Raw genomic sequence first — 19,984 nt, 5'->3', positions numbered from 1 at the left:
AAGGGGTAATCGTTAGTCGTTAACTCACTTGAGGGAAAGCGAGTAATCCTGCTTGGTCGACTCGCAGTTGCGCACCAGAAAGGATCCCTCGGACAGCGGACGCAGCGTGGTCTCCGCCTCGACTCGCGTAATGGCGCCATGGTACCAACTGAAAGATTGAATGGAAGAAGAATGTAATTAAAATACTTTCCAAATAAATAAATAACTAACCCTAATAACTAACTAACTAAAGTGTTATGAAAAAAGGTATGATAACGAGTCGAGATGTTGTGAGTAAAGCTCTTAGACATGAGTCCAAAACCAAGGTCATATAAAATATATCACATCAAAAGGGATTGCCATATACAGTTTGTTTAAAAATTTTGAAATTTTGATATTTGCCCATAAAGCAATTATAGTTAATAGGAAAATAGGAAACACGCAGAAGAAATGGGTTTTGATCCTATAAAGTATACTTCTATTACATTATATTATCTTAATTAGGATCACTAGTTCATTGACCAGTAGAAGGGGTTTTATTTTGAAGTTAGACAACAAAGTAGTGGGTAATAATCAAGACACTCAAATACACCGTGTCTTCCTGCTTTTTTTTATGGTTTTACAGATCATTCATCATTCTAACTGACTTTAACTCCACTGTTGCCTGACTAACAACTCACCCCTGCCGCTCCAGTGGAATGGTGACATCGATCAAGTCCACGGCGGTGACATATCCCTGGCTGAGGTTCATGTTCAGCTCCTTGTTGCTGTTGAGTCCCCGCAGATCCAGGCTGCCGAACTGCTTGCTCGCCTGCCGCGAATCGTTCAGGTTGAGGGTGAGGTTTTGCCGGAAGAGTGCCGTATCTAAGGACCAAACCGATCGTAAGTTATCCCCAATAGAAGATCACATGGCTTACTCACCCAACTTGCTGGCCAACTTCTGATCGTCGCGCATCGAGTGGCTGGAGGAGGCCTGCGAGATGCCGCTGGACTCGGTGCTGTGCATCAGCAGGTTGTTGATCTCCGCCTGGTTGGCCCGCAGGCGCCGCCGCAGCTTGGGCATGTCGAAGGGCAGCTCGCCGAGATCCACGGACGTGGCACTGCCCGAGGTGCAGGCGGCCTCCTGCTGCAGCGTCTTGCGGCGCCTCAGCTTGGGCATATCGAAGGGCAGATCCCGCAGATCCTGCGGCAGGCCAGCCGAGCCAGAGGCAGTGGCTCCAGAGCCTCCAGCCCCTGCCGAATTCCCAGCCCCCGAGGAGGAGGTGTTCGTGGTGGTGGTGGTGGTGGTGATGGTGTTTCCCTCGGCTCCGATTAGCTGCAGCTTGGGCAGCGTCAAACGCTGCAGGGCCAGGGCCTGCGGTTTGCCCTCCTCGCGCGAATGCAGCGATATCCCACTGTCCGAGCCCAAGAGCTCGTCGGCCAGCTGGAGGAGGGCCTTGTTGGGGGCACCACTGCCGCGATTGCTTCTCTGCTTCATGGAGGCGGAGGTGGGATTAGTCACCTGGACGGCGCTGCCTGGCGGGGCCGCACTGGAATCCTCCTCCTGCGCCGCCATGGGAGCCTGGGACGGCTGCTGTGACTGCTCCGAGGCACTCGCCGAGGCCGGTTCCTGCGAGGACTTGTCGGAAATGGGACTGAGGATGTGCAGCTTCGAGTGCAGCAGCAGGGGAGCCGGACGCAGGGGATAGGCCACGCTGGAGCCACCGCTGCCACCGCTACCACTTTCCGAGCTGTGCGAACTCAGCGAGCTGGAGTGACGCGACTCGGAGCTGGAGGTGCTGCGGTTGCCCTCGCTGGTGCTGGAACGCAGCGACTCCATGCTGCCGCCGCTGCTCGAGGTGGCGATGCTCTCGGTGCTGCTGTAGTTGTGACCTCCGCCGCCGGCCGTTTGTCCCTGGGCCTGGCGATTCCTGCTTCGACTTCCGGCGCCGCCGCCATGGTGATGATGATGATGGTGATGGTGCGACGACTGACCGCCGCCACCGCCGCCCGACTGCTGATGATGGTGATGATGACCACCCTGGGCACTGCGACGCAGCTCGAGCACTCGGCCCGATTCCAGGACAAAGGATCGGGGACGGCGTACAGCTGCCGCCGATCCTGTCGCCGAAACGGAGGCCGAAGCGGATCCGGAGGCCGCATTCGAGTTCGAGTTGGTCGAGGGCGGATTCACGTAGGCGCTGTCGGTGAGACTGTTGTCGTTGCTACTCCCGCCACCGCCGCCACCGCCACACTGATTCCGCATCGACTGGATGGGCAGGCGGAGATCCCGGAGACGCGGATGCGCTGGATTGGCGGCGGGCAGATTGGGCGCACTGCGGATGCTGTTCATGTTCAGGTAGCGCTCGTGCTTGCCGGGAAACTTCATCGGCAGCGGCGCCGTCGAGGGGGGCGACGGGGTGTAGCCGCGCACGGGCAGCTGCTGGGTGCTGGACGCACTTACTCCACTTCCGGCGGTGGCTCCAAGCTGCAGCTGCTGTCCCTGGCTTGGCGGCTGCTGCTGCTGCTGCTGCTGCTGATTCTGATTCTGCTGGTCCACCTGGCTGATCAGCTGCAGCTTGCCCAGCTCCGCCTGCACCTGGTGCACCTGGACATGGGCCTCGCCCGTCTGCTCCTGCAGAGCCTGGTTCTTCGAGTTCTTGGCCCGCTTGCACTCCGCCCGCGTCTTGGAGGAGCCGGTGGTTGCCTTGCCGATGTCACTAGTGCCGCTCCCATTGCCGTTGCTCAGCTGGAGCAGCACCGAGCAGTTGGTGATGCGATCCACCTCGTCCAGATCGTCATCCGACTTGGCTATCTTGCAGTCGAAAGCCGTCTCGTAGATCTGACGCCGCCGGCTGCCCATGATGTCCTCGGAGTCGTCCTCTTCGTCCTCGTCGCCGTCCACCTCGTCCTCGTCGTCGTCGTAGAGATCGAGCGATGGATTGCTCAGCGTCGACGGTTGATTGGCAGTCGCAGTCGCAATCGTTGGCTGGGCTGGCTGGGCGCACTCGGCGCACTCGTGGACGCCATGCGGATGCACATAGAAGATGCTGCGCGGCCGGAAGTACTCCTCCTCCAAATCATCGCCGGGCTCGCTGCCCCGTCCGCCGGCCAAGGAGGAGGAGGCAGGAGCGGATGTGATGCAGGCTCCGCACACGGCTGCTGGTCCCAGCAGGCGGTGCGGTGGCATCGGCTGGACCTGGGCCTGCGAGTAGAGACGATGGTATGATTAATTACAAATAACCTTAGTATTAAATGTAATATAATAATAATATAATATAATTATGACACCACTTTAAGACATATGGCGCCCAACGTGGGGCATCTAGTTGGTATAGCTCCTCTAACATTACTGTCGTACCGACTAAAAGTAGTTTATTTATCTGAACAATTGAAGATTATAAAATCAGGGACCGTAACTGTTATGAGTTTTATGTTAAACATCACATTTTAACAGTTATTTTTGGATTCGTAAAGTAAAACTCAAAGAATAACTGTTATTTTTTGAGTTTTATAATAAAAGTTGACAAATAACAGTTATTCGTCGTGATCAAAAATAAAACTCAAACTTGATTTATAGCGATTTTGTGGGTAAAAGAAATTTTAAAAAAATATATGCAAGGTTGGCTTTTTTTAAAGATTTTTAGTAAGTTATATAAAACACGGTTAGCATGTTTTTTTTAATTAATACATTTTTTTAAAAAATCTCAAGCGAATAACTGTTATACATAAAAATTAAATAAATAAAAATCTTACGGATTTGTAAATTACAATGGCTAACAAAAATAATGCTGTATTTAAAAAAAATTTAGGACTCTTCCAAGTGCATGATTTTTTTGGTAAGAAAAATTTAAAATAACAGTTATTTTCGGTCCCTGCATAAAATTAGGTAAATTAAAAAGCAATCATTCATAATTAACATATGAACTAATACCCTTATAAGACAAATGGCGCCCAACGTGCGGCTTCTAGCTTAAACCATATCTACATAAATTATAATAATTTTTTTTTGTTTCTTTTTCTATCTGTAGTGGACCTACCTGGATCTCCGCTGGAGCCGGGGGCGGTGGACAGCACTTGAGCAGCTCGCCCTCGCCGGCGTCGCAGTGCTGCAGCTGCAGCTGGAGCTCGCTGCCAGTGGGATTCTGTCCCTGACTCTGGCTCTGGATCTGATTCTGAATCTGAATCTGGTTCCTCGGCTGAACGTTGCAGGTCTTGCGGACTAGGGCCAAGGCTCGGGCGTGCCACTCGCGTCGCTTGAGGCACTCGCTGCAGTCGGACTCCTCGGAAGTACTGGTGCTGGGTGTCTCGCAGCGTATGATGTGGACACCCTCCTCCGTGAAGCTGTAGCGCTTGGGCGTGGACTGCGAGTCCTGTCCCGTCCGGGGATCCTCCTCCTCGTGGCTCTCTGCTTCCGGCTGCTCCTCCGCCGGCGGCACATCCAAGCTGGAGCTCTTGCGATAGCCACCCAATTGACTTTGGGTTGACTGCGGCGGTTCGCTGGCCGTCGACTGGCGACACTTGAGCTTGAAGTCCTCCCTGTCCTTGTCCCGTTCCCTGTCCTTATCCTTGTCCTTGTCCTTATCTTTGTCCTTGTCCTTGTCCCGACTCTTGAGCAGATCGGAGTAGTAGTAGGGCGAGGGCTGGCGCTTGTTGTGCTCCGCCGGAGCGACGGTCAGTTTGCGCGGACTGCGCTGTAGTTGCGGCGGAAGCGGACGCACCAGGTCATCGGATATGGAGTCCGGAGAGTTGAGACCCGCCGCCGCTAAGGGAGCAGCTTGGGCAGGAGCTTGGGGCACGGGCAGTGGCTGCTGCTCAACCTCCTCGTCGATGTCCGCCTCGTCGTCGGAGGATTTTGGCGCTGAGGAATCTGCAAGTGGTCACATGAAAGGTAAGGTTTCGATTTTAATCTAGATGTTTTTAATTTTATTTATCAAATTTAATTTATTATTTTCTTTTATAAAGTAAATAATAATCTGAAATCAATTTAAAACTCTCATCAATTTAATTATGAAGCAATTGTCACATAAATGCAGAAGATTAAGTTTAATTGAACTAATTAGTTCCTCTACTTTTCGACGATTGGTTAACTCTTCTAGTATAGTGCTGCCACCTAGTCTCAAAAAGGTAGTTCTTTATAATGTGTCCTTTTAAGTAAGGCGGGCAAGTAAAGCGGGCTTGCAAATGATATTTACATCAAGACTAGACTTTTATTTAATATAGGGTCTCTCCACTTATTTAGCTATTTGTAAATAAAAAACTTGTTAATAAAAGGACAGGTTAATTTTAGATGGAGTGCGGATTTTTCCTGGGCACTGAGACGGCGCTGACAGTTTCTAATTAAGTCGCAGCGACGACACTGCGGCGCCGCAGGCCACGCAATCGGAACGCAAATGGAGTTGACGCAGTCTATTTGGCGCTTGGCTGCCCGCTGCTCCTCCATCGTCTCCATCGCCTCCATCTCCATTCACCCACACTCCCACTGCAACCAAGGATTCTATCTTGCTGCACTTCTCCCCTTGGCTTTTTTCAGCAACCTCTTAATCAGAGCCTGCCAGTTTCCATTTTCCGCTTGGATAATCGAAGTAGCCGCAGCGGGAAAAGTTGTCCCGCCTTCGGCTTTTCCTAATTGCTAGTAGCCAGTTGCCAGTTGCCAGGATAGTAGAGATCTCTGGACCATGAACGCCTAATGAACTTTGGATGAATTTAATTCAATTATTGATTTAAACTGGTTTTTGCTTTGGTTGCGAAAAGTTCATAAAAGTTTCCACACATATTTGTTACTAAGGTTTTTTTGAGTATTTTTTTTATTTTTATATAAAAATACATTTAAATTATTTAAAGGCTTAACATTTTGACAGTCCGTATTAATTTGCCTAATTAAATTTGGTTACTAATGCGGTATTAATTTAAAAAGTGATGTCGCTACTGATTAGAATAGATTTAAATTGAATTTAATGTTTGTTTTTTTTAGGCTTTATCATTTTTGCACTTCTGACTATTAATTTTATTTCATTTAATTAGTTTATTGTTCAATTGATTTGCTAATTGCTGTTGAAAATTATAAATTTATCGATGACCTACCTGAATTATATTGGCTATTCCGTTTATCCTTTCTCAAGTTGCCGTTGTTGTTGTTGTAGGTGGAGTGTCGCTGTTGCAACTGTTGCTGCTGCTGTTGCTGGGCACTTCTGGGCGTTGGCAATGTCTGTTGCTGCTGCTGCAGCTGCAACTGTTGCTGCTGCTGATGGCGCTTGTGGCCAGGAGCCGTCCGTTTCTTGGCCTTTTTGTGGTAGACCTTCTTGTGATTACGCGTATCCTTGGGATCTGAATATCCTTCGATCAATTTCACCGATGCCTGTTTGATGTTGCTATTGGGCAACGGCGGATGTTGCAATGTTGCACGTTGTTGCTGCTGTTGCTGATGTTGCTGTTGTGCCCCAACTGGCAATGTATTGTTGTTGTTGTTGTGCGTATTCTGTTGGCTGTGTGTGTTGCCGCCGTTGTTGTTGTTGATGTTGCTGTTCAAATGCTGATGTTGCTGCTGCTGCTGCTGCTGCTGCTGCTGGTGGGTGGCCAAAATTGCAGCTGTTGCTGCTGCTGCTGCCGTTGCCGCCTGACTGGGCAATGTTGCCACGGGGGCGGGCAGCGGGGGCGGTAGTTGAGGTGCTGCTGCCGCTGCTGATGTTGTTGCTGCTGCTGCTGCCGCCGTTGGTAGCTGCAACGCTTGTTGGGCTTCGCCAAATGGCAGCTGGTGGTACATAAAAAAGAAAAGAATGCAGAGGGGCATTAGCATTTGTTGGCGGCTAATTTGATTTGCATTTAAATTTCCAATTTGTTTGGCATTTAATTGAAAAAAAAAGAATAAAAGAGGAATGTGCGTGGCCAACTCGTTTGTGTTGCGGTTATTGGGTTTCCCTGGCCAGCGAAGCCACGAACTACTGCCAAACCGCCAACCGAATGAAGGCTCCCCCCGAAAAGCAGGCAACATTTTTTTCAGCCACCTTTTCATTTCGGTTCGGTGGCGTATGCGTAACATATGTGGCTTTCTTTTTTAATTCGATTGGTTAATATGAAACTCACAACTTGTTTGTCCTAAAAACGATTTTACATTTTAAAATATATCCTTATTATTTACTGAATGTATACGAAGCCCCACAAATATGCTAGATTTCAAAATATAAATCAGAATTTAGATAAAATATTTACATTTAAAAAGATATATTACTGAACATAAAGCTTACAATAGAAGTCCTTCAAATACTATAAGCCAATAAGAAACCATATACTTGTTTTTGTAAATATTATCAAATCTATTTATTTTATAAATTAATTTGCAAACGATAGTCATAACAATTTCACTGAAATCAATCATATTCCCTTCGATTCGACTGAACTCGCTTCATTTGCCATTTGTCTGGAATACATTTCCCCCATGATGGATGGATTTCATTTCGCCCAAGCCATCGCCAGTTTGTTCACAACAATTCCATGTCAATCACAATATCCTTTCCTTCTAGTTTTCCCCTTCCCCTCATCCTTTAGGACGATGTAGTTTACTCCTCTCGATCCACTTCCGTTGAGTTTGACAAATAGCTGGACATTACGGAACTGCAACATCGGTGACATTAACAGGATCCTAATGTGTGCAAATTATGAGGCTCGAACCCTGCCTATAACCTGAATCCCTCTCACCAGATTCCCCTCCTGGCCATTATGTTAAACATAAATTTCCGCTTACACGGCCCATGTCCACTTCGAAAGTTGTCCTGTGGTCGGGCGTTGTTATCCCGATGCGTTGCTAACGGAAATTGATGTTTGGCCTGACAACTCTGCCGCAGGGTTGCCATTGTTTTGCACGGAGACTGCAGATGCACTTGTGGGGCGGGCCGCAGGAACATTTTTAATTGAAACTCATAAATTACAAGTGAAGTGGGAAAAAGGGGGGGCTGAATCGAGTGAGAAAAAACATTTTTAATGAATTTGAACTTGAAACCGAACCCCCCTTTTATTTCACCAAGCCCCCGGAACAAAAGGGCACAGATTGAGCATATGGAGCGGGGGGTTTCCAAGGCAGATTGATAATGGGGTTGTGGCCCTTACCATTCACCCACCCCACCGAGTGAAGCCATCCATTCACATATTCCTGTTTAAATATTTGCCTTTGATTATCCACAAACGATATAAGCAGACATATATATATATACACGTATAGTATGGCCTCATGCACGATTGCCCTTAGAAATCGAGGGGCAGGAATGGGGGGCGGGAATTTCTGGAATAATGAAAACTGTTGGAATCCACCATTCTTAGCCTTCACTTCCGACTCCACTTGTCTGCTTGTCTGCGCTTGTTGCCGCAGCAACGTGATTTTGATGCCAACTTTAATGAAAAAAGAAATCAACGTAAACGTAAACGGGGAATAAAAGCAGAATCTGATGTCCCGTCTACATATCTATCTAACTTCTTCGCCATTCCCATTGTTTAGCGACTAATGCTGATGCTCTTCGGTTGGACATCCCTAAAACATTAAGCCCACACAAGTATATGCACTGAAAAAATATTTATAAAAAAATTAAAAATCATTTTAGAAAACATTTGGACATTTAGAAAAACATTACAAAAAAAGGAAAAATATATACAAATTAAATCAAATAATAACTTATTTAATTCAAAAATTTAATTATAAAGCATGATACAAATTTAAAAAATAATATTTTTTCTGTGCAACCTGCGTTTTTTTTTTTACATGGCATCCTGATGCTCTTTATCATGCCATGGAATTCAATACCTCAAGCTCAGACAACGCGGCGTATGAGTGATATCTAAGCTGACGTCGCTGTCTGTTCGTTTCACTTCGCCGTTTTTATTTTGTTTGCGGTGGCGGAGTTGGAATAAAAATAAAATATATACTTACATATATAAACCATGGCAAAGTTATTGAAATAAACAAAAAGCAAGCACACATGGACACACAAACGTGTCCTGACGGCGGCCTTTGTGTTTGTGAGTTATCGTTGAATATTACTCCATGGAGAGTAATAGCAACAACTGCAAAAGCCAAACGAATTTCTCCCCTCTAGCTCATTTTTTTTTGTTTTTCAGAACCCACTTCAGAACCAGACGTTCCACATATATCGAAAAATGTCGCGTTCACTTCCATTAAAACGTGAGTTGCCAACGAAAAAAGCTGAAAAACAACAACAAAAAACAATGGCCAACACACAAACACACATGAATGGTGGCTACACTTTGATTTCTTCAACTGCTATATTTAATTTATATTTGTTTGTAAAAAAATATACACTTTGATTTCTTCAACTGCTATATTTAATTTATATTTGTTTGTAAAAAAATATTCTGAATTAAGAAGAATAAATATAAATAATAATAAGTTAATTAGTACATTGGTATATTATTCCTACTTCTTTAATTCATTTTGTCATAATGTATAAATAAGATTTCTGATAATAATATTTTTATCCTAAGCTTTATTTCTTAAAATTGTATATTTAATTTAAGAACTTAAGAAAAGCTAAAATAAGTTACTTAGAACTTTTGTAAATCATTTCTACTTTTTTAATAAATTATTTTCTCAATGGGCTTTAAAAACAGAAATATGAATAACATTTGCGATAGTGAAATTATTGTCCTAAGTGTAGCTTTACTTCCCCTCTCTGTTTATCTGCGATCTCCCTCTCTCTGTCCCTGTCTCTCCCATGTTTATGGCAAACAAAAGTCATAAGATAAAATTACATTAATAATTGTGAGGAGGCTCACACGCATGTGAAAGAGCATACACACACACATTAATATGCATCATGGAAAATTCGTAGGAAAAGAGGGAGAGGTATAGAAGGAGAGAAAGAGATGGCCGTAGGGGAAAAAAACGAGCATCGAAAGGCGCTAAACGTTATCGCTTTGGGCCATTTGCTGCCTGAACATTTTTTTTCCTGGCAGGAGGACGAACGGACAGCCAGGATTATGTAGCAAAAAAAAAGAAGGAAAATAAGGGAAAGTTGGGTAAAATTTTAGGGAAGATTTTTTGCAAAGCATTTATGACCATTTAATTAGCTGTAATCGTGTTATTCAACTTACTGAACATTAAAACTCCGATATTTAATGAGAAATGGTAATGTAGATGGAAAAAGTGTAAATAAAAGGTAACTGTAAGGTATTTAGGATTTTAATTTTCAAACATAGGGGTGTCACAGAAACCGGCGACGGATTTGGGGACGGTTCGTTTGGAAACCGACCCATCAACCGACCGTAGGTGTCACAGAATCTGTTGAGTTTTCTAGGAATTTTGGAGTAATTTAGTTCTGGTTTTAAGAACAATTTATTTAAGGTCTCCTATTCGGTTGGTTTAAAATCGTGTACTTGATTCTTATGGGGAAAATTTGATTGGAAGAGATTTCTGTGACAAAGTGTTTTTTCTGGAATTTTTTTTTCCAAAAATTAATTATTTTTTTGTTATAAAAGTAAATAAAACCATTCAATTGATATTATATGGGTTTTTAACTCCAGTTTTTAAATGAGTGCGTAAAAAATTATTTAATAATCAATAAATATTTTATTATTAGTTTTAAGTATTTTAAAATTTATTTTTGAATTCGTCCTTCCTACAAATTTAGGAGCTTGTTTCAGAAAATATGTGAGGGTGCGAAATAATATTTGAGTGAAGTCTTTTAAATTAATTGTCTTTCAAATAAATATTTAGCTAATTGATTGCTCACGCACTTATTATTCTTTGTTATTAATTTTGAGCAAACACTCTGCTGAAGCTTATGGCCCTCTGTTTGAATTGCGAGTGTTTCTGCCTTCTTAAAGATTGAATCCTTGGCACTGATTTAGCCTCTCCACCCCCGAAGTTGTATCAATCTGCAGAAGCGCGCTGAAGGTCGTTGCCGCAAATCTTATTTCTCGCATGGCCCCCCCCAACCATTTGGCATTTCGAGACTTTGGGGCTAAGCAAATTTCAATAAAATGAATTTCAAGTGGCAAGAATGCCAGCTCCTTGGCCCTGTTGTTTCGCTTTCCCTTCGCTGTGTTTTATGTGTGCGCCTCATGCGGCTTGGCTTTCCTTTTCATTTTTAGTGGCAATATGCAAAGGGAACAAAACACCAAATATTTCCGTATGGGCCATAAAAAAACGACGCACCCCCCTTGGGGGATTTTTTGTTTCCCCCGACGGGGGTTTTCGAGGGGTGGCAGGCTGGAGGATTTTTTTTGGTTTTTGGGGCATCATTTGATTTGTGGCACGGCGCATTTGCTGCTGCAGCCCGAGGTTATCTCTCGCTCCATCTCAGCGGCTTCCCTATTCATTTTTTCTTTCCTGTTATTGCCTCAGTGTTGGAAAGTTTAAGTGGAAAAAACAAGATAAAATATAGGGAGTTAACAAAATGGAGTTTATAACTTCCATGAAATAATATTTTTTATCCTTATACAAAACTAAATCTACAACTTCCGTTTTATTTTTTTTTTTTATATTAAAAGCAGAAATTATCTAGATATACTTGGCATAACAAAGGAAATGTTTTTTAACGTTCTTTAATAAGTTTTTCCTTTAAAACTCCTATCTAAGCCTTACAAATTTTTCACAGTAGTTCTTAAAAATGCATTTTTTTTTAATTAAAAGCAGAAATAATTTAGATATACTTGGCATAACAAAGGTAATGTTATTTAACGTTCTTTAATAAGTTTTTCCCTTAAAACTCCTATCTAAGCCTTACAAATTTTTCACAGTAGTTCTTAAAAATGCAGCAAATTTATATTATCCACAATATGGGTTAGTGTGTCCGAAAATTTTAAATTTTTGTTTTGGGTGAAAATTATTTAAAAGCCCTAGTTGAACGTTTAAAAAATACTAAATAATTTATAAGTTTAATAAAGATACCTTAAATTTACTAAAAATCCGCTAGGTGGCGTAGTTTCGATTTACCACCTGTAAAACTGGCTAAAAATCAGCTAATTTATCCGCACAACTTGGCTATTTTCCTATCTGCGTCCATTTTTTATGGTCAGCCACCGCCCGCTGGGCAGCTTCGTTTGTTTGTCACTTTGCCCCCGACTTCCCCTTTTGTTTGTTTCGCTTATTTTTCGCCTTTTGCCTTGGCTTTCCTCTGTTTTTTGTTGTTTACTTATTTTTTTTTGCAATATTTAGCCAATAGTCCGTGCATTGTTTGAGCAGCGCTTTGTTTGTCCGCCTGCCGCCGCAGGATAAACCAATGGGGAGCCAAAAAAGGGGGGAAATATGAGGGAAATCAGGAAAATCATGACCAAGGAGGAGTAAGCTTTTCATTAACGCACTGCTGATGCGGCTGACGTTGATGCGACTTGTCCATCCAAAAACCCATCCCATCCCATTCCATCCCACCACTCGATTCGCCGGAGCGTGCAGTTTATCAATTAGCTGTCCAGAGCAGTTAATTGCCATTGCCCCAGCAACTAGACAACCATCGCAACCGTCCCAAACCACCCACCATCCCAACAACCCACTTAACGACCAAGGACTTACAAACTCGGTCTGCGGACTGGGGGCAATCCAGTGCTCGGGATTCGCTGGTATCGCCTCCGCCAGGCACGGATCGAAGCTGGACGGTCGTTTTTTAACAAAGTCTACGGGCAGGCTGTAATCATCACAGATGGCAATCTGGAATGGGAGGACACAAAAAGAGGGATAAGCACAATTAGTCCGAGTTGAAGGAAAGCTATAGCTAGATAGAGAAGAAAAGTGGGGGGGGACACACACACAATTAATGCTAAAAATAACATTCGCCAAGGTTGCTAAAAATATACATCTTGTATATGTAACAGAGTCATTTTAAACTGAGTAAATGTATCTTATATTATAATTGGCTTTAATTACATAATATAATAAGCATTGAGGAAACAAGGATTTGTTTGTGGGTGGGGGTGTGTCAGAAAATTTCGTGTTGCATACTTTTTGAATATCACATTTCGTGGCACTTTTCTCCCGAAACAGAACATGTTTTTGGTTGCATACTTTTTGAATATCACATTTCCTTTTACTTTTATCATCTAACTTCCACATCTTGGATCCGCACATGATAATAAGAACCTTAAGATCTATATAGAATTGAAAAGGTTTCTATAATATCTTTGAAATATAAAACATGTTTTAAAAAATGTAAAACCCGCTCTCAACACAAAAAAAGCCCTATATATATATATTTATATAGATAAATTTCTTGGCTATTTTAAAACCTTAAAACAAATTTTTAATGGTTTATGCTAGGGCACATATGAATACCCTTGAACTGAGTGTCTGAACTGAGCGGGTATAAAAAAAGCGAGGGAAAAACAATAACGAACGCCACGACACGTGCACCTCAAGTGTGTGAGGACCTTCCCCGCTTTTCCTTTCAACCCCACCCACTATACCTTTTGGGCAGGCCGAAAGCAGAAGGCAGACTTTCTTGCCATTTGGCTGAACGTCTGCGTCATCAAAAGTGTACAACAATGGCTAAATTACAGTTACAATTAAAAATGGCGACGATGCTTCTTTTGTTCGGACCTCCCCTTATCGCTGCCACCCCCAACCCACCCCCTTTTGCCACCCAGGTGCGGATCCGCGTCCAGATGATGCAAATGCACAAAGCTTTGTTGCCGTTGATAGCGTAGGAAAAGTCTTGAGTATTGCAATTAACGTTAAGTGGGTTGGAGCGAGCAGGCGGCGTGCTACATGGTCTTATATAGCGGATGCGGATTGTAAAGGGAAAAGCTGAAGAACAGCGAAGCTTAGCAGCTGATGGAAACGAATCGAGATGGATTAAAGCGGGCCACAAATTACCGGCTTAAGCCAAACTTATTTTGGTTATTTTACAGGACTCTCCTTGGGAATCCATTTAGTGCAGCAAAGTACAGTATGTGGCAAAAGGTAGGCAGGCAGGTTATTAAATATCCGTAAATATCCGTAGGCCAAGTATCATGGGAAAGTCTTAAACCGTTAAGGTTTTAACATGAGTCAAACTCTTTCGCAATTTATCTTAGTGTGGGTATGTTTATTTAAGCTTATTACATAAATAAGAGGAAACTCCCAAAAAAACAATTAACTCAAATGCTCGTTAGTTCACAATTGTAGGACATTAATTTTCTGAACTCTGTAACTCATTTTATAGTTTACTTTTAACTAGGGATAAACTTATTTTACTTCTTTTGCATCAATTCAAGTGTTAATAAGCCAAAACATCAAAAAGTACAGTTGCGTACAAAAACACTACATTTTTAAATGACTGACAAAAACTTTCCCTTTTTGAAATGTATCAAGAAAACTTATTCTGCCCACCATTTAATATTTTTCCGAAAAAAAACTAATCACTTTTGCAAGTACAGTTGCCACACCTACGTTTAAGCTAATTTCGTTAGGGCTATTAAGATTATCTTATTCCAGGGAGCTGAAACAGAAAAAACCAAGCCTTATTTAATTGCTTGGCTTGGGAAACACAAGGTCATCTTTAAACTCGGCAGGAAAACGCAGACACGGGCCACAAATTCAATCAGTGGGGAAAGTTTCCGGGCAGCCAAGCGCGAATTCGTTGTAAATCCCAGGTCTGTGGAGATCTGTGGGATGTCAGTCGTCGCTCTCACTTATTATAGCTACCTCGAAGTACACTTGCAGGCGATAAAGTTGACGACAAGTGCGGCAATACCATTCCAGTCCTCCTCCTTCGGTGGCCAGAAGTTGCGCCGCCACATCCTCGGCGACATCGACGCAATCGCGGTGGAAGCGACCTCCACAGGGACCCGCACACTCCACCGCCGCCTCGGCGACATTAAAATCAATCCAGCAGAGACGACAGAACATGTTGCCAATATTTTCAGCCACCAAGAACACTTAAGAAAATTACAAAATAGACTTTATCCCGAAAGCGAGCGTCTCAGGTGTTGACATGCGAACGCCGTGCAGCGAAATGAAATGAAATAAACTTAAAATCAACGAAGAACCAAAGTCCATGGGATGTGAAAGGGCAAACTGTGGCCAACTTTTGTGCCCAGATGTTGTCGTTGTGATGGCCCGGGGCCATGTGCAATTGAAAGGCCAATTCAGGAGGAGCAGAGACCCGTGCGGGCAATTGGCCGGTTAGTGCACCCAGCGTCTGACTCTCGAGGTGTTAACATCCTCTGACATGGGTCAGTTGGGCGGTGGAACATATATTACGGAAAGCATGTATGGGCCAAAGTTTAGGTAGTTTAGGGGGCAGTTTATATTTAATTTCTAAGGTACAAAAACTTCAAAATACTCTACCCTTATTGATGATGAAATAATAAAATTTAACTTTTTAACTCCTTTACAGCACTGGAAGTGAGTGCAACACTGTAAAGCATTATGCAATACTGTTCTTTTACTTTGTTGTAACTCTTTCTTTAATACGTTTACAATACCATTCCAACTTAAAATAACAAACGAAGATTTCCTATTTATGAATTATTGGTATATTTTATTAGTAAAATAATCACATTCAACTTTACAACACTGGAATATAAACACTGTCATGGAACTACAAGCATTTTGCAACACTGTGCTTTTTTATTTTTTATAACTACTTTTTAATACGTTTACAATATCACTCCAAGTTTAAATAAATAAATCAAATAAAAACACCTCTTAACGAGGTAAAAAACTAGTGACGATCGCACCTTCAACGTACAAAAGTTCTGATATCAACTTTTGTGACGAAAAATGATTTTAGATGCGACTAAATAAGTACGCTACCTAAAATTTACTCGTTCGGCCCGCTTTAGCAAATATTTAATATCTACACGAATGTTTTTCTGTTTTAGCGTGCCGAATGAATAAATTTTAGGTAGCGTACTTATTTAGTCGCATCTAAAATTATTTTTCGTCACAAAAGTTGATATCAGAACTTTTGTACGTTGAAGGTGCGATCGTCACTAGTTTTTTACCTCGTTAAGAGGTGTTTTTATTTGATATCAGAAGTTTTTGTTTGTTTACTTTTGCTCTCATAGGTGCTAATATAAACATTTAAATTTAAATTGGTCATAAATCATAATTTTTAAACTATTGTATTTTAACGAATTAAGTTAAAAAGGCGTTGAAGTATTTCAAAATACCTTTTAAACGAGGTATAGCACATGTCTGTACCTTTAGTAGTGTAGAACTTAAAAACTAACGAAATTTAGCCATTTTTAGCTATTTTCCCGCTAAAGTAGCGGCTTTTTCCAAAAGTCGTAGAACAAAAGATTCCTATATGGAACTCTTAAGTGCAAATTTACTGATTCCATGACCCTAAAATACAGTTCGGATACCCTCCCACAAAATTCAATACTCAGGGAGCGTTAATTGTTCGAGCTGGCAACAGTGGCTATTTTCGTATAAAAATAACTTTTAAACGTGACTTTTTACAGTAATGTGTTATATACCAAAATTTAAGGAATCTCAAGGGCTATACAGTTTAAGGTTTTAAAGAAAATCGTTAGAGCCGTTTTTGAGAAAAATAAAAAAATGCTAAAAAAAAAGTTTTAAAAAATTGTCTTTTGTTCATATTTTTTTAACTATTACATTTACACAAATTGCATATAGAAGACGTTTATAGCATTTAAAAATACCTTTCAAACGAGATGCAGCACAAGCCTGTAGCTTTAGTAGTATAGAAGTTACGGCTTTCCGAATTTTAGCTATTTATAGCTGTTTTCCCGCTAAACTAGCGGGTTTTTCCAAAAGTGGTAGAACAAAAGTTTTTTATATCGATATGATGAACATCATATCAAATTTTCAGAACTTAAAAAACATATTTTGGACAAGTGGACAAGTGGACAAACTGACAAACAGAAATTAATTTTCATTTTGGGAAGAAGAAGAAAATCTTATTTTGGCTATAACTTTTGAACGGAGAGTCGGATTTTGACAAATGATCCCTCATTCGACGGGTATTTTCAAGAGGAATACAACTAAAACATTGCGAGGGGGCATTTATCCCCACCGGCCCCAACAGCTCCAAATTTCGAAATTTTCAATTTTTCACTTTCACCGCTCTCTCTTCCAAGCCAATTGATTTTCTTAAAGTCTTGGTATGCAATCCTTTAAGTTTTTGCAATACCTTTCGATTGGTGTATTACTCATTACGATCGGACTATCACTGCCGATTTTCAATTTAGGTAGCGTACTTATTTAGTCGCATCTAAAATCATTTTTCGTCACAAAAGTTGATATCAGAACTTTTGTACGTTGAAGGTGCGATCGTCACTAGTTTTTTACCTCGTTAAGAGGTGTTTTTATTTGATATAATAGTAGTCGCCTTCGCACACTCTCCTGGTGCGCTTCGTCACTACATGGACTGCCGTCCATAGTGATAAGGAGTACGTAAATCATGACTTTTCTCAAAAATCGTTGATCAACCCTGTCGGCGCAATAAAATCACTTTAATAATACTTTTTGAATACTTCTTCTTTCCCCCTTGAAGAGCCCTCACAGCAACCAAAGATGCGGTGTAAAATTGGCTGCCCCATCCGCCTTTTTGCAGTGAAAGTTGAGTGGCTCCTTCTTCTTTTTCTGCTCCTTCGAGGGAAATCAACTGGCAGAACAGACGACGATGACTCACTCATTGGCTTGGCCAACATCGTGATTGCCACTCTGGCTCACGATTCACGACTCACGGGTCTTTGAGCCGAATGCAAAATGCAGAGGGCGAATCCCAAAATGAAAATGCTTTGGTTGCGGGGACGGCGATGTTGGTCTTGCCTCATTGCCTCGCCGTCTGGTTGAGTAAATATCATAAATTTTAAAGGCGGCATTAATGCGCTCGTTCCGCACAAGAGTTGCAGGTGAAAAAGCTGCAAGGCTGCCAGCCATTTTCGGTGTCGCCTGAGTTTTCTTCTTTTTTTTCCCAGCTTTTCCTGCATAACCGCAGGCACTTTGGCACTGGGCCCACTGCAACGAGAGTTCTGGCCACATGTTGCCCTTGTCTCCGCCAACTGGCTTTTGTGTGACACATTTTGGCCGCCGCGCAGGAAATGATGCCTCGTTCCCAGGTTCTCCGTCCTCGGTTCTCGGTTCTTTCAACTGGCATATTGCGGAGATTGCGTTGCCACAACACACACACACAAAATCTTTTGCATCTTGTGGCATTCTCCATTCTCCGGGCGGCCACCATCCTCTATCCTCTATCGCCGGGCTTTGTGCTGGCTTTGATTTTTATTAAAATGACACCGACAGGTACCAAAGACACAAAAGTGCCCGTGGTGTGCTGGTGGGTGCTTCATATGCAATGCCATTCCATGCACATTGCTCTGGTGACCTCAGCAGAGCCTTTCACTGCACAAATGGATGCAATGAAAGGAATGACAGCCATTTAGATAGTTTACCATTGTGAGCTTTGTGCTTCAAGTTTTTGTCGATTTGGTCTCCTTTTCGTTTAAAACTAAAACCGAAGATCAAAGTTAGGAAATCTCCAAGCATACAATCTTTAATTTGGATTTGGATTTGTGTTGCATACTTTTTGAATACCATTTTTGCTTTCACTTTTCATCCGCGGATGTTTTGTAACGTCATGGAAAACTGCATTTTTTTAATGTGTCTAAAACAATTTTCATCCTTTTTAAATTTTTTCGAAGATTTGGTCCTTCAAAGCGATTTTTAGAAAAAATTTAGCATGTTGTTCAACTCTCCACTTACATGTTCATAAAGACCTCAATTACCTTCCTTATCTAGTGTAATCTTAAAGGTATTCCTCGGACTTAATAATATTTTATAATACTATAATAATAGAACCTAACCATTTTGGTGACCCCAACAAATGTTGATTGTTTACCTTAGTTAATGAACTCCCCCATTTCAATATGCCAATAATCTGGGATCTTAATTGAGTTAGTATCAGTGGGTAATCTCCGCCTAGTTCTGTGCCCTTGTCACTCTCCCGTTTGCTAATTCGCGGCCCTAATCCAGATGTTTAGCTTCGCTAATTGGCAACAAGAAGCCAGAAGGCAGGCAAGCCTTTGACCTTTGCTGGGCAATCCGCTGGACGGTCTGTCTGTCTGTCTATCTGCCTGGCTGATTGATTGATTGATTAATCGATTGGTTAGCTCAGTGTTCCCACCTTGTCCCCATCAACTCGCTTATGCCGTTGTTATGCTCTTCCGTTTGTCGTTCTTCGCGCACTCGTCGCTCTTGATTGATTAGTTCGCCGATTGGGGATGGAGGCCAAATGGGCCCCTTTCAGTTACCAATTATGGGGCTCAAACCCTTGTATTCCCGTTGGCCTTTTGGCCTTTAACGCTCAATTGATTTGTTTGGTTAATGCGTGGCCGATTACAGGTAAATTTCCGCCTTCTGACCGGGCAATTGCTTCGCGAACTGTTTACACACTTCACACAAACGCACACACTTACTTTTCCACCCCCCCAACGGAGGGGTGCTACCCCCTTTCCCCTCTGTAACCCATCTCCCTTCATTATGTTTGGAAACTTTTTAATAGCTCTTCGGACAAGCATTTTGCGGCATATGCGCCGGCAAGTATGCAAAATATTTTTAATTTTTTCCGACTCCCCACAATCCGGTTCCCTGCGATTCCGAATCCGACCCCTCTGCAGCGGAACCATTAAAAATGGCCGACGTAACCTCGTCAATGGGACATTTGGGAGCACCAGACAGGGCCCGCACTAAAAAAAAATTGTTATAAAAAGGTAACAACAAAAATATTGCATTGAATCAATTTTAAAATTTTTTCAGTTTTAAATATTACAAAATTCTAATAAATAATCCGATTTTGTTTAAAGACATATTTTTTCGGATTTTTTCAATTGTATGTTATAGGAAGACATAAAATAAATACAATTTTTTAAATAATATTAAATCATTAAAGAATATATTGATTTTAAATTGCAAGAAATATGTTTTCTTTAACAACAATTTTTTTTAATATTCATATTATTTATATAACGCTTATATTGATATTTATTAATAAAATGATATGTAATATTAAAATTATTTGTATCATTTGTATATCTAAATTTCAAATAAAATATTTTAATATTTCATACAAGTTTA

At 42.0% G+C, this 19,984-nt stretch overlaps 1 protein-coding gene across 2 annotated transcripts in view; it reads right to left on the bottom strand.

Annotated features, from left to right (window-relative positions):
• The window catches only part of hwt (heavyweight), a 61,960-nt gene that overhangs the window by 2,449 nt on the left and 39,527 nt on the right, over positions 1-19,984 (bottom strand). The window contains exons 4-9 of one of the 2 annotated variants that reach the window (XM_017149837.3): positions 12,476-12,610; positions 6,043-6,709; positions 3,999-4,828; positions 901-3,163; positions 660-843; positions 29-148 (exon numbers count right to left, since the gene is read on the bottom strand). In XM_017149837.3, coding sequence (XP_017005326.2) covers positions 29-148; positions 660-843; positions 901-3,163; positions 3,999-4,828; positions 6,043-6,709; positions 12,476-12,610 — 4,199 coding nt within the window. Of the gene's footprint in view, positions 1-28; positions 149-659; positions 844-900; positions 3,164-3,319; positions 3,383-3,998; positions 4,829-6,042; positions 6,710-12,475; positions 12,611-19,984 lie in introns of those variants that run through there. The other variant, XM_070219276.1, reaches the window with a different exon arrangement.

The sequence above is a fragment of the Drosophila takahashii genome, chromosome X (genome assembly GCF_030179915.1).
Source record: "Drosophila takahashii strain IR98-3 E-12201 chromosome X, DtakHiC1v2, whole genome shotgun sequence".
NCBI lineage: Eukaryota > Metazoa > Arthropoda > Insecta > Diptera > Drosophilidae > Drosophila > Drosophila takahashii.
This window is presented reverse-complemented; position numbering and strand designations above follow the sequence as displayed.